Source organism: Dicentrarchus labrax, unplaced genomic scaffold, assembly GCF_905237075.1.
Source record: "Dicentrarchus labrax unplaced genomic scaffold, dlabrax2021, whole genome shotgun sequence".
Classification (NCBI taxonomy): domain Eukaryota; kingdom Metazoa; phylum Chordata; class Actinopteri; family Moronidae; genus Dicentrarchus; species Dicentrarchus labrax.
This window is the reverse complement of record NW_026136711.1, coordinates 12,775,583-12,789,555: the sequence shown is the minus strand read 5'-3', so window position 1 is coordinate 12,789,555 and position 13,973 is coordinate 12,775,583. Positions and strand designations below refer to the sequence as shown.

At 39.0% G+C, this 13,973-nt stretch overlaps 1 protein-coding gene across 3 annotated transcripts in view; it reads right to left on the bottom strand.

Annotated features, from left to right (window-relative positions):
* Positions 1-633: 633 nt before the first annotated feature.
* tafa4b (TAFA chemokine like family member 4b) overlaps positions 634-13,973 on the bottom strand; it is a 38,540-nt gene continuing 25,200 nt past the window's right edge. For all 3 annotated transcript variants that reach the window (XM_051414472.1, XM_051414473.1, XM_051414471.1), the window contains 2 exons: positions 3,865-3,989; positions 634-1,681 (listed from right to left, as the gene is read on the bottom strand). In XM_051414472.1, coding sequence (XP_051270432.1) covers positions 1,670-1,681; positions 3,865-3,989 — 137 coding nt within the window. In that variant the 3' untranslated portion in view covers positions 634-1,669. The remainder of the gene's footprint in view (positions 1,682-3,864; positions 3,990-13,973) is intronic.

Genomic DNA, 13,973 nt, shown 5'->3' with positions numbered 1-13,973 from the left:
TCACATATCAGAAAGACAGACAGACACAGTTTGAGAAAGACTTGTACTTGGATGTGCGTCCACAAGAGAAAAATGGATTTGGAAAGCATGAGAGCAAAAAGCAGCACAGTAGTACAAACAGCTGAGAAATAAAGATATAGTGTGTGGTACAGAGTGTGTGAAAACTATTTTAACTGTGCCATCTTTTGTATAATATGCAGTGCAGCAGAGGACAGAGACTTGTGCAAAAGAGGGATGGAAAGACTCAAAGAAATGGGAGTGTGAGAGGGAGAATGGACAGAGATAATTGAGAGATGTAAGGTGGTTGTTTGGGGCACTATTGTGCTCAGTGCAGTAATGATCGAGCCCTGAAGGGGAAAAAACATGTTTACAAAGGGTTGAACTGCCATTATCAGTGGCAATTATTTCAGTATATCTCACTGGAGCATCAATGTTTAGGGGAATTGTGCAGACAATCAATGGGCAACGTGTGCACAAAAACATACTGTATCTCCTACTAAAGGTAGTGAAAAGGACCCCTATTCATACAAATGTGTTTGAGCTATTAAAGATTAGGAACTTGAACATTTAGTGAGAGAAAGAAGAAAACATTCCCAATGAAGTTAAATAACAACATAAAGACAACTCGTCCTCCTTGTTTGAACATTTTATGGGCCTCCTATCTTTTAACAGTTAACATAAGAGATGTCACAGACTGAATATAATAGATCAAAGATATATAACTTTGAAGGCTGAGCTTGGAAATGTTTCTGGGCAAAAATGAGACAGATGAATCACACTTTGCTAGTTCATATTGTACCAAGCTGTATGTAAGCAAGGCTCAATAGTCTGAGCCATTTTTAACCAATAACTTCTCAGGAATAATGGGGCATGATATATATATATATATATTTATCTACTTCAAGTGTCAGACATTTTTACAAAATGCTCACCTTCAATTTCATGTGACATCCACAGCAAAAGATGGGAAATATCTAGAAAAACAAAACATTCCCAAACGGTTTCAACTAGTGCAAATATCTTACATGAATTTTTAATATGTTGTTATGATCCTACACTGCAATTCCTAATTAGAACTGCAAAATGACTCCCGTAAAACAGCCTTCATGGTAGTGACTTGACCCACAAGAGCAATTTGATGCTAATTTGCTATTTGCTAGTTATGAGCTGCTATCTCTTTCATTTCCCCCAAATCATCCCCAACTGTCTCCAGTATACGCTTTACATATTAACAACAGGTCTAGACTGTGTCCATCAACACTCTAAGCACAGCTTTTAGTTCACATCTCACACTCATCCACAAATGCTTTGTTGAAATATATACTTTGAAATGCTTAATCACTGTTTGAAATTGACCATTTTCGATCAAACCACACTTTGTCCATTATTGGAAAATAAGTCCATTTGTGTCCAGATGTACCCTGGGTGTCCATGATTGTAGGCCATTGGTCTCAACAACCAGCATACTGTATATGCTTTATGTGTGGCTCCATGTAGACAAGTGTACATAGTTTGTGAAGAGTACATTTTATCCCATTGTCTTGTGATGGATTGCCTGACAGTGGTCCTTTCCTTGATAATTTCCCAATCGTACAGTAAATATGGGTGAGTCATCCATCCTTTCCACATGGAGTGTTTCAGGTTTCCTCGTGGCTCAGTGGCTCTCTTGCTATCGTGTGACCTAAAGAAGAAACAATACCACAGATAAGAGAGGAGAATCAGTGTCACAGAGACATGTAATTACACAGAGTGACTCTGTGTCCCAATTCACACTTGCTGAATGAATGTTTTCCATTTGAAAGAGCCAATCAGAAGTCAGAGGAGAATATTCCAACTCAAACCATTTGCTCTCTATTTCTGACTGTCTTTTCCATTGGATTGAAACTGTTTGTTTTCAGTCTAGCTGGCTGACTGATTGCAGGGACCAACAGTATCTCAACTGCTAAAGCTGGATTTCACATGTCTCGGAGCTGTAATGGTTTGTTTACACTTGGGTAGTAAGTTGAAGGCGTATAATTGGAGATGTATATGCTTGTTTTCCATCAACAAACCCCATGTGCATTTATAATAAACAGATATGCTCATATATTTTAAAAAGGCTGTCTTAGTCCTAAAGATGCAATGCAGTAAATGTTTTAAAGACAGACATTGTAAAAAATATGCATCTTATGGTGCTGTGTCTTTACTGTTCCTTGTTAAACAGTGTTCCAGTGCCTTGGTCAGGCAATCTATGCATCTTTTCTACAACCCACCTACGCTGTGTGGGAGTGAAACAGATGGACAGAAAGAGATCATCATGGTGAATGAGATGCTGAGGTGGAGAAAGGAGGTCATGGGTAGAAAGAGAGGCGCAGGATAAAGAAGAGAGACACAGAGGGAGCAAGAGAGTACAGGGCTATGCGAGCAGTTGCCAGGGAATCGATGTCTCATTGCAACTATCTTCACTGACATCTGCCACCAAGTCTCCAAGTAACTGCTCTCCAGTCCCAAAGCACCTTGCAAATGCACAATTAATGTCCACTGATGTAATCAGCCATTGGTTCCTCATTCCTCTCTCAGCTGATCGGCTATTCAGACAGGGTGGCAGAGACAAAACAGAGAGAAAGGGAGAAGAGAAGAAAGAGAGATGGAAACATGCAACAGAATGAGGATAATTGCACCTATCAGTCCCAGAGTTGGTGTTAGGCCCAGGGTCATTAATTCCACTGTCTGTGACTGAGCCCAGCAGTGCCTCTGTTCCTCAGTCTATCCCACTCACCAATTTAATTATGACTCTTAATTGTAAAGCCTCTGTGGAAGGCCCCAGCCATAATGTATTCTAATGAATGCGACAGATGTTGTGCTGTTATGCCATCTCTCAAGCAATTACTCTTATGGCGCCTGCGCCGCTTCCCTCACAACTGTTTCTTTTTTTATATTTCACCTGTAAATAAACTGCACCTGCTACATCCCACGACACGCACTCTTGCACGCACATACACACACTCCAGTCGTCAGTCCCACAAATTAACTTTCACACCTCAACAGTTTACAGAGGGCCATGAAGGACCCTCATTTAAATCAATTTATCTCATCTGAATAGCATCGGTTTACATGGCATCACACAGTGGTTGTGTGGGGTACACAGTGTACAGAGGTCTTTTGTTATCTCCATCAGTTGCTTTGTCACCCTTGCCTGAGGAGTTACAGCAGATTAACAAATAAGGCTCCTTGATTAGCTCTGTGTTTTCGCTGTAATTTTTTTATTGATGTTTGAATCAGCGCTTACACAACACTCATTTGTGGGCATCTTGAAGATCCAGACATTTGTTTATAAGATAATCTTTAATTTGCTTGGCAAGCCTTTCTTTCTTACTTTTCATATACAGTCATATATGAAAAAAAAAAGCAAAGTTCAAAGTCTGTTTACCAGTCACTAATTGAGGTAAGATGCTTCATAGAAAAAAAAATCTATTCAAGTGAAGATCATGGTCAGTTCTAGCTACATCAAATATTAGTCGAGCTGGAAGATGCTCAGTACTTTATTTATTCTTTCTGGATATCACGTGTCTCTCAGGGGATCTTTTGTTGTGAACACTGATATGGTTACCTGTTTTGTTGTTGCCTACATATCAGAAATCATCAAAGACTATACAATAATTGGAGTTGGCTAGATATACATGTAGGTGACATGCAAGTACAGAAAACAGCACAAACAATAAATGAAGGGAAACGATCAGCATGTTTAAGATGACATATGCATAAAATGCACACACAATTGATGGGTGTTACACTCATAGACAGAGAAAGAGAGTCAGGCATGCAAACAGGCCCGCACTCGTACATGTATACAAACAAACAAACACAGACACGCATTTTTCTCACCTTGGTGGTTTTGACTTTGTTTCCAGTGCTGCAGGACCAGCCAGTCAGGTCAGGCAGGACCTTACACTCTTCTCCGTCCATACACGGCTGCATCTGGCACCACCACTTCTGGGCTACAATGGAGGCTGGAGCAGCAAATGGAGGTTTAGAGGGGAAAAAAGACAGCAGGTTACTAAATGACAGGATAATATGATGAAGTGATGCACTGAATTATTGACAAAAGGCAGGATTAGGGCGGTATTTATAACACAAACACACCACCATTACCTGCATAATACCCAAGTAATACTATAAAGTTATAATTTACTTTATATCTACAGCCAACATGAACTATTAATTCAGAATGGCCAAAATAATGGTAGCGCCCGCAGCATATTTTTACAATGTAAATGTCACAAGTGTTCTCCATGGTGCTGATCCTACTGCTGGGACTACAGTACAATCAGCACCATGAACAGCACACACTGCCTCTGTTCAAACCTCCTGCATCTCTCAGCAGTCATGTGTTTTTTTCATCTGTAATATGATTACTGTGATTTTCACAGAAGCTAAAATGCATAGTTACCTTTTTTTTCATTTTAATCAGATTAATGTAATCCCTCAACATGGGATCTTAAAGCCTCTACAAGGTGGGTTATTCTGGCATCCACAGGAGGAAAATATGAAAGTAGACAGAACAGGGGAAATATGACACAAGATTTCACTGTCTCACTTGTGCAGCACTGACTAATAAAATTCCTTAAACTATACATCAGTTGGGATCAGATGGGAGCAAAGCAATCAATTAAAAATAGTCTGCTTTCATGTATTTGAGAGACACTAATGTTTATGATCTATTGTAGAAGGAAAAGCTCTCTCTGAAACTCATCTCTCTTGCATTCCATGCAATGTTGTGAAGAACAAAATGTGAAAAGGGCTTTTTTAATTGATTGTAACCAAATTGTATCCCTCTTTGTTAAAAAAAAAAGTGATGGTTTTCTGTATATCTACATGCAACAAAACTGATCCAGCATAGCTTCAGAAATTGGCCTGATACACAGCTAATCCAGTGTCAAAGCCCAAAGTTCTCATGTCTTAGCAGCTGACACTCAAATCTTCCAGATCATCTGACCCACTGTCTAGACAGGAGACAGCCCAACAGCTGAGAATAACTCAATTCCCTCTCTCCTAACACATCATCCATCCATCCTTCTGTCTCAAGTGTGGATGCAGGAAGGGATAAAAGAGTGCACCGCCAACTTCATTAAACTGGTGGATTGATGGTTTTTAGAAAGAAAATTTGATCTCTAGTGACTATTGTTTCCAACAAAGGGAGGAGATGAGGTGGTATTGGCAGGAAAATGGGCTTTCAACTGCATAATGCAAAAGAACACGGACAAATCCTCTCAGGCATCACATAAGATGAAAACACAGTGACTGAGAGAAAGAGAGGGAAGAAGGAGGAGCGGGAGGAAGACAAGGCTAAATAACAGGTGTTCGCCAAGAAAACATCTTTGTCGTGAGGAAATGAGCAGCGAGGGGAACTGAGAGAGGCAGCGAGAGAGGGTTCGGGAGGAAAGAGACTGTTTGAGGATGGCTATCCCCAAGTCCAACAGAGAAAGGAGCAGATTAAACAAAGTGAACAGAGAGAAGGTGAGCAACGGACTGAAGCAAAGTAGAAAATAGGCAGCCCAATTGCAACAACAGAGACAGTAAGACTTAGGGAGAAGAGGAAAGCCAACACCAAGTTGCCAACTCTCTCACAGCTATCAAGGGGTGTAATGTTGAACACACTGTTATGATGCATGAGCTCAGTGGCAGTAAGCGGTTCTAAAAACCAATGGCTGTGTAATGCTCGTTAATGTGGCCATTATGGTGTCGACGACGGTGCTTTGCACTGCAAGAGTGTTATTTAGAGCTAATGGGCACGGCCTCTGAGTGCTATTATGAAGTTAGCGCTCCCTGCAGCTTATCTCATGCTATACTGGGAGGGCGGGGTAGCCATGACACATAAGCACCTGCCTGTCAAATCAGAAAATTAACAGAGCCGGTACAAGGCCTGTGATGTCATGGATAGTTCAGATGTTGGACAGCACTCACAGACAGTTCTCAACAGGTCAATGATAAAAAGATTACACAGGTACTTAGTGTGTGTGCAGTAGTTCATTCTGAGATCATCACCTCTGGGACCATATTTTTTCCAAGCCCTACTAATGGTACATGCTGGTGGTGGGTGCTTGTTGGATTCACCCTATAACTATGTTGCACTCGAGGTCCGCTACCTTGCAGATGGCCTACAAAAGTCTGTTTTCTGAAAATATAACATCTGATTTCCACTCTGGATGGACTTTCATTTTGTGTTTTGTGCTCTTGTAGCCAGTAGCGTTTCCACCACCTTGTTTCCTCTGATTTTACAGGTAATTACAGGGCTGAGGATAACTAAATAGCCAATCTTCTCACTAATGGTCTCGTTTGTTTATGTAGGTCATATAGAGGCATCAGTATTAAATTAGGACTGTTTTCATAATGACTTGTAGTACACTTAACATGTTGTATCTCATTATATCTTGTAATCAAATAAGAAGTTGACCACAAGTCTAACACATAACCTCCCATAAAACCAAAGCACAACATGTTAATTAATAAGATTTAGAGGTGCTGGTATGTGGATTTTATTACCTTTGCTCAAAGTCAGGCTAGCTGTTTCCAGTCTTTATGCTACGCTAACTCACCCTCTGCTGGCTGTAGCTTAATAGTTACAGTACAGTCATCAGAGTGGTATCGATCTTCTACTCTAACTGTCAGAAAGAAAGCAGATAAGGATAATTCTCAAAATGTTGAACTGCTGTATCCATCTACTGCCTCATCTCACCAACACTACTGAAGGGCAGAAAATACTTAAAAATCGGCATTAGCTCAGTTGCTTTTAAAATGATCAAGCTAATTTGATATTGATGGCTTTATTTTTTGTCTGCACTAACCTCCCTGTAATTTTTTCACCAGAATGTTCAATAGGTAAGTGCAAAAATTAATCACTGGCAAGTTCTTGAAATAGAAAGAGGGCGCATTTTCTCCAGCAAAAATGTGTAAAACACATGGAATATCTCTCAGGCTACCTATTCTAATTGCATCAGTCTCATTAAGAGTCTACATTTATATTCACAAAAGGTGCATATGCTAATTAAAAAAGGTTTACAGCCCAGGCATACATTTCATCAGAGTTACCAGCTCATTACAATGGAATCTGCACTCAAAATGGCTCCCTTTAAAGTTCTCTCTCAAACTTTCAGCCTGGGCTAAGCTGAGGGCAAACGTCTAGACAGTGCTTTGCTTAAGGTGCAAGTGATTAGGCAACACAAGGGACTGAGGCTATGTAATTCCCCAGGTTCTTGCCTATAGGGACATGCAGAGGATGTTAGAGAGGCAGGGACCCAATTTCGTAAAAGGCGACATTTTCAAATAATTCAATAAATATACGCCTGGAATGACTATTTTTGTGACACTGTTCATATTAAAATTAATGTATTATAATGTATACAAACCCCTGACTGAGGTTGGTTCAAAAATTGCTACATGACATGATGATACATGCAAAGAGATTAAGAATGTTTCAGCAAATTATCCTCACATGTTAACCAGCCCAATTCTTACCTAGCCCTCTGACTGACATCTTAACTGGCAGAAGCTCAGTTTAATACTGCTGACAAAGATGCACTTCCTCTAGCTGCATGGCCGCCTCTCTCACCTCCATATTTGTATCATCACCTCTCCATAAGGCGTAATTGCTTCAGTAATAACAGGCAATCAGAAGATGCTGATTTGGTATGAGTAAGATACTACCACTATGTGCCAACAATTTAGTTTAATATAGTTCACATATACCACAATGTTATAAGGAGTTCGGTCTAGACCTGTTCTATTCGAAAAGTGTCCTGAGATAACTTCTGTTATGAATTGGCGCTATACAAATCAAATTGAATTGAATTGAATACCATATAATACTGAGGCTTGGAAGGCATCATGCCCACAATTCTGAAAAGCAACACAGCAGCTTCAGGTAAGGTATTTTAGACATTGGTGTACTTATTTATTGATTTAAGATGAAGATTTTAACAGTTAACATTCCTTCATTTCTTCCCTCCCTTCTTAAAAAAAACAAGGCATTTTTTATTTATTTAAAAAAAAATGCACTTTCTCTCTAGGAGGCCAAACGGCAGCACCCTCTGAGATCTGTCTGCACGTGCCACTCTAGTCTCTGGGGTTCTCTAAATCAGGTCTATGGAGGTTTCGCGCTACAAGGCTGCCTACAGCTCTGTCTCTCCTCCTACTGATCACAACACATCAATCTAACACACACCTGATAAATGTCACTCATCATTATTATACCTGTTGTGGTTACAGCTTTTCATTTTTGTTTCTGTGTGTGAGTGAGATATGCCATATGTGCACTCAGCCAACCCAGCTTCTGTTCATATCTTCCTGCAGTGCTGCCTCAACTGTCATTGTAATGTTTGTGACATCAAGTGGACAAAGTTGAAATTGCAAGTCCTTTCATCCACATTGATTCTGTGACATGAACAGATAACTGATGTATTGTTCAGACTCCTCTGACCAAAAATAAGCCTATATACTTTGTGTATGCAATGCCTTGTTAATATCCAATCAACACTCTGAGAATGCATGCCGTGCCCTACCACCACAGGCATTTTATAAGTGCTAATGGGCAAACAAGAGCTCCCCGTGCAAAAACTTTCTACTTAGCATTTCTTTAGGTGGAAGAAAATGATCTAAATTGACAAATACACATTCTCCTGGGAAGACAAAAAACAGGTGTGTCTACACCTACAGTGTGTCTACACTATATTTATGACCATATTTCAGCTGTGAATACACATCATTTCTTTTTATAACACAATAAGGCAGGACATGTGACATCAAATCAGCCAACTTACTCTATCATCCAACAAAAAACATGGAAAATGAATTCCATGTGATGAAACTGAATACGTCACCAATTATGCAAGTTCAAAGGCTCTTCCTTCACCTCTAACCCTGTCATCTCAAGTCATTCAAGTCACATGATAAAGAATAATAGATTAGCCTTTGATATATATAAAAAACCTAATTCAATACCTCATTGTATCAATCAAATCTAGCCTGTTTGATGTAAGGCAGGGAATACTAATACAATATGTGCACTCAGGCGTGTGTCTGTTAGAGTGTTTGCCCATTAATACTTTACAAAGGCACCGCCTGAACTCACTCAGTAGAGCAACACAAACTGGAGTTTTCTTTTCCTTTGCATCTGTGCGTATGTGCATTTGCATTGTGTGCACGTGTCTGTTGTGCACATTATCTATATGTTTGTTTTGTTTGTGTGTGTACATGTATGCAGCTCCCACTGTGCAGTAAGTGTCAGGCGTAAAAGCACAATCACGTGTAGTCCTTTGCCCTTGCTCCCAGGTCATTAATATTTAAAGGGAATATGATGTACCATCACACACACACACACACACACACACACACACACACACACACACACACACACAAACAAGAACTTGGGGATGGACCCGGAGGTATGGATACCCTGAGGCATTGTAACTGTTCCACTCAGTGATCCTGGAGTGCAGAAGCAATAGGAGAGAGGCATCCATCTCTTTCTACAATGATTTACTAACACACTGTATCTCTGTTGCCACGGCTCACACAGCAATGCCAGCACACCCAGGTATGCATGACGAGAAAATACAAGTGGAAAGTGCGGTGAAAAAACTGTCTGAAAAAAGATTATACACGGTGAACAGTTACACACGTTCAATGACAAAATGACAAAAGCATGACATTGTGGAGCAGATTTTATAGTAAACAACAGCAGGTTGATGTGTGCTGAAACACTAAACTAGATTTCTTTGCCCTATAATGAAACACAGTTTGTCTGTCGCTGAGTTCAGCAAATCACACACCAAACTAAATCTACTGCTTTTATCGGGTCTCTGTGCTGTCTGTCGTTCTCTACCAGCAGACACACTTTAATGACACTGTTTGTGGAAAGATTTAAAGTCCATCTTACGGGTGCTCAGAAAACTCCCAGACACACAAACATACACACATACTGTATGTATATGTACACATACATATAAATGCAGAGTTGGCATGTTACTCTTCGTCAAGTACTATACTGTACTTAATTTGGAAGTACTTACGTAGTTACTTTGAGTATTACTATTATGTGCAACTTTCTACTTTTACTCCACAATGTTTCAGAGGAAAATCTTGTACCTATTGCTGTACTCTACATTCATCTAATGGTTACAGTTACTAGTTACTTTGCAGATAAAAGCATAAAGGTTCATTTAATGTGACACATTGTTAAAGGTTAAACGAACCAGTAGTATATAAAGTGGTTCCATTTAGCCCTGCATGTATCATTTACAACATTAAAATGCCCACTTACACATGTGAATATGTATGTAATGAACTAGATAATTTGACACACATCATGCCTTATAATGAGACCTACCTTTGGATTAGACACTCTAATGAAAGTGTCCCAAACTGCCAGCCCTCCATCCCCCTCCTCTGGCCTGTGACATAATAATCTAGCTCCCAAGATATTAATATTTTTTTCTATTTGTTTCATATGAATTTAAACTACCTCTTCATATGCAATTAAAATAAAAAGACAAATCTTTTTTTTAAATGTATTTTGTTTGGTGCAAAATAAAAGATCATGTTAATGCGTGCAAAGGGCTGATAAGAAAATTATACAAAATTATGATATATATATATATGATGATATATATTTGAATAAATATATTCAAACTGCTGTTTGCAATTCTTTGTAAAGTATAATGTTACTAATGGAAATATTTTCAGAATATTGCACTTTCTTGTAGTACTTAAACGTTGAAGTGGCACTTCTATCAGATGACAATACAAGCAGTGGCCCCATGCCAATTTGAGTTTGAGACCCGTGCTCTAGTTTTAATGAAATAATGTAATGTATGTATAAAATTTCATATTTTATACATTGCATTGATAATGACATGTCCATGAAATAGGAGTATTTTTTCAACTTTTTATGAGAGGATAGCTTCCTTTCGAACATTGCACAGAGTCACATTCATTCCCTAGAGGTGCACACAAGCGCAAGCCGTAACCAACACATTCCTAACTAACCGTGTGAGCTTAACTAAACTTGGCAGAACCCCAATTGAGACAAAAACATTTTATTTATCCTGAATGCTACTGCAGTAAAACCAAACAGTGGACACACATTTTGTCTTCTCTCAGACAAGCTAGTTTGTTCTTTTGCCCACAAATGTGAAATCTGTGAGACACAGACACACAAGTGGACACCAAAGATTTCTCCTGTAGAGTATTCTTAGAAACAGATGACTTCTATTTATTAGATATTATCAATTTTACTTCTGGTAAGACTTCACACTCTGATTTAGACTTTTCCAAATCCAAAATTACAGCACTAAATCTTCATTCACACACAACACTACAAACACTAATTCTAATAGAATATGATGACAGAGAGAAGAGCGTTTTGTCATTAATGAAAAAAAATAAGATTTGATGAATGGAGTTTACTTATAAAAGTAAGTCTGACAGTAATGGGCCCCAACATGTAGCAGCCAGTAATGGGACCTGCTGCCATTTACTCCTCTTTCAGCCAGCATCAATAATGTAACTCCATTTACACTATAGCTTTTCTACAAAGGCTGGCTACTGAGAAGGGTTTGTCTCTTTCCATCAGTGCTCAAGCCTAAAAGGTGAGAGCAGCGTGCGGGGATGTGTGTTTGTGTGTGAGGACAGTGTTGGATGAGGTGAGATCTTTTGTAACTGTGAACTCAGAGGTTAAGCATGACTCATGAGATAAGTGCTGCTGGATTTGGAAGTGAGAGGAGGGGAGACTCAGAGGTGAGATCTGAATAGGAAATTAGAAAACCATGTGACTGCTGTGATGGGGGAACTAAGCTGTTTGTGCGTGTGTGTGTGTGTGTGTGTGTGTGTGTGTGTGTGTGTGTGTGTGTGTGTGTGTGTGTGTGTGTGTGTGTGTGTGTGAGGGAGAAACAGAAAAAGTGAGCATAAAAAAGCATTTATCATTGAATGACTTTCAGTAACAGTAATAACTGTCTGTCTGTTAGTTTCTCATCAGTGTCAGTCCTTACTCTTAGCAAACTATACCAACTCTTTAAGGAGAAGTGAGCAAACAAAAGCAAAGCATCAGGGCAATGCCTATTCTGAAAGGTTAGCAAAGTCTCACATGATTCCTTATTTATCCCAACTTTCATTACAAAGCCAATCATCTTTGCTATGGTTGCCTGATTTTATCATTATCAAGCAATTGTTCCCATCTAGGAACTCATCAAAGAGGTTAAACAACAAATCTACTTTTCTTATTGGGTGAAAATAGTGCTGAAATGAACTAGCAGGTATGTTTGTGACTGAGTCATTTGAATGGGAAAAGCACCGTCTACTGGCCACATGCAGGAACAGCAACACGCTGGATGGAGGCGGTGAGTCGGGTGATCTGTGGATAGTTGTGATTATTGAACACGGAAGGCGCTTGAACACTAAGAGTACATGCAGGCTGCAGAGAAAGTCAGAGGTTGTTCACAATGAAATACAAGCACATTTGCTTGTTTCATTTCAAAGGAATGAAATGAGTCACTTAAAAAACTAAGAAACAAGCCAAAGTGTGAAAATAGGGTGCAAATGAAAAATAAGAAAAAAATAATAGTTATTGACAGATATTTCTATTCAGCACTTCCCCTTCCAAACCCAAATAAGTGTATTTGGATTTCTGTTTTTATAGTTGTATAACCATTTGTTCATTCAAGACTTAACAGGAAGTTTGACCTCTCTGAGGTAAAATTGACCAAAAACAAAAGTAACTCTAAGTCTCTATGAAGATAACCAAATGCCTTTGTGTATGAATTATTATTGTATGATGAGATTTGTTAAACAAAATTAATATTTGTTTCTCTAATAACATAAAATAGTACCTTATTTAGTGTAGTAACAATGCTTTATGCATCAAATGTGTAGGACCAGTTTGTAGCAAAGAGAAAGGTTACAACTCCAATACTTTTCTTCATGTTGTCAGAGGACAAAATATGCAATTATAATCTTTCAATCATTGTTATTATTTTTACACCCCAAACAATGAAGAAGTAAGGTCAGTGTCAACAAAACAAATCTTTAACCACACGTAATAACTCTATTAAAAAAATAGAAACTGAGTTAGCAGGTTGCTTTTTATGTGTATTCTAATAAAATAACCCCTTTGTTTTTATTTACAAAGTTAAAAGAAGTGTAATTTCTTCTGCCGTACTATATTGAGCCTATCAATAGAAGTGAACAAACTAAAACTTAGGCGGGGTGAATGAGGTGACTGTTTGTTTTTTCCCCTCTTGATAATTACCATATAATTAATTTACTGCATTAGGATAATTATGTGCTGATACTCAGTTTTTATAAGGAATAAACAAACCAAAAACTGCCGGTCTGAAGTTACAAGTCTGATAAAAAACATCACTTTGTCTTTGCCCACACATCTCGTCAAATATTGTATTTGTGTTAGTTTATCAGTCATTGAGGTCTGTGAGGGTGTGGATTCAGTTCCAACCCCCCCCCCCGCTGACCTTAACAGTTTGAATAACCCGTGTGCTTCGTGGATTCTCTGGCTCTACTCGCGTTTGAGACAACTATGTATTTTCCTCTGGTAGGGGGCTAATACAGCGTGATTGGATCAGGTTGGCTGACACTGTGTGTGTGTTTGTGATCTCTGCGGAGCGTCTGTAGATGATAGAGGTCAGTGACACTGCTTGTTTCTTGCTGGGCATGAGCTCGTACAGCAGGCAAACGGGTGGAACAAAGGTCTATGGGAATAACTTGCAGTTTTCATCTGTCTATCATCACTTCACTCCCACATACACAAACACACTCATGGTCTTGTTGTGTATGTGTGAGCAGAACTCCTTCGATTATTAATCTGCTCTATATTATGAACAACATACTGATTTGATTTCATATTTTTATCTTTTTTTCCTCCAAAACGTCCCTCTTGTCAATGGTGGATTCTCACCCACATGTTATGTTCTTTATTTTTTATTTGA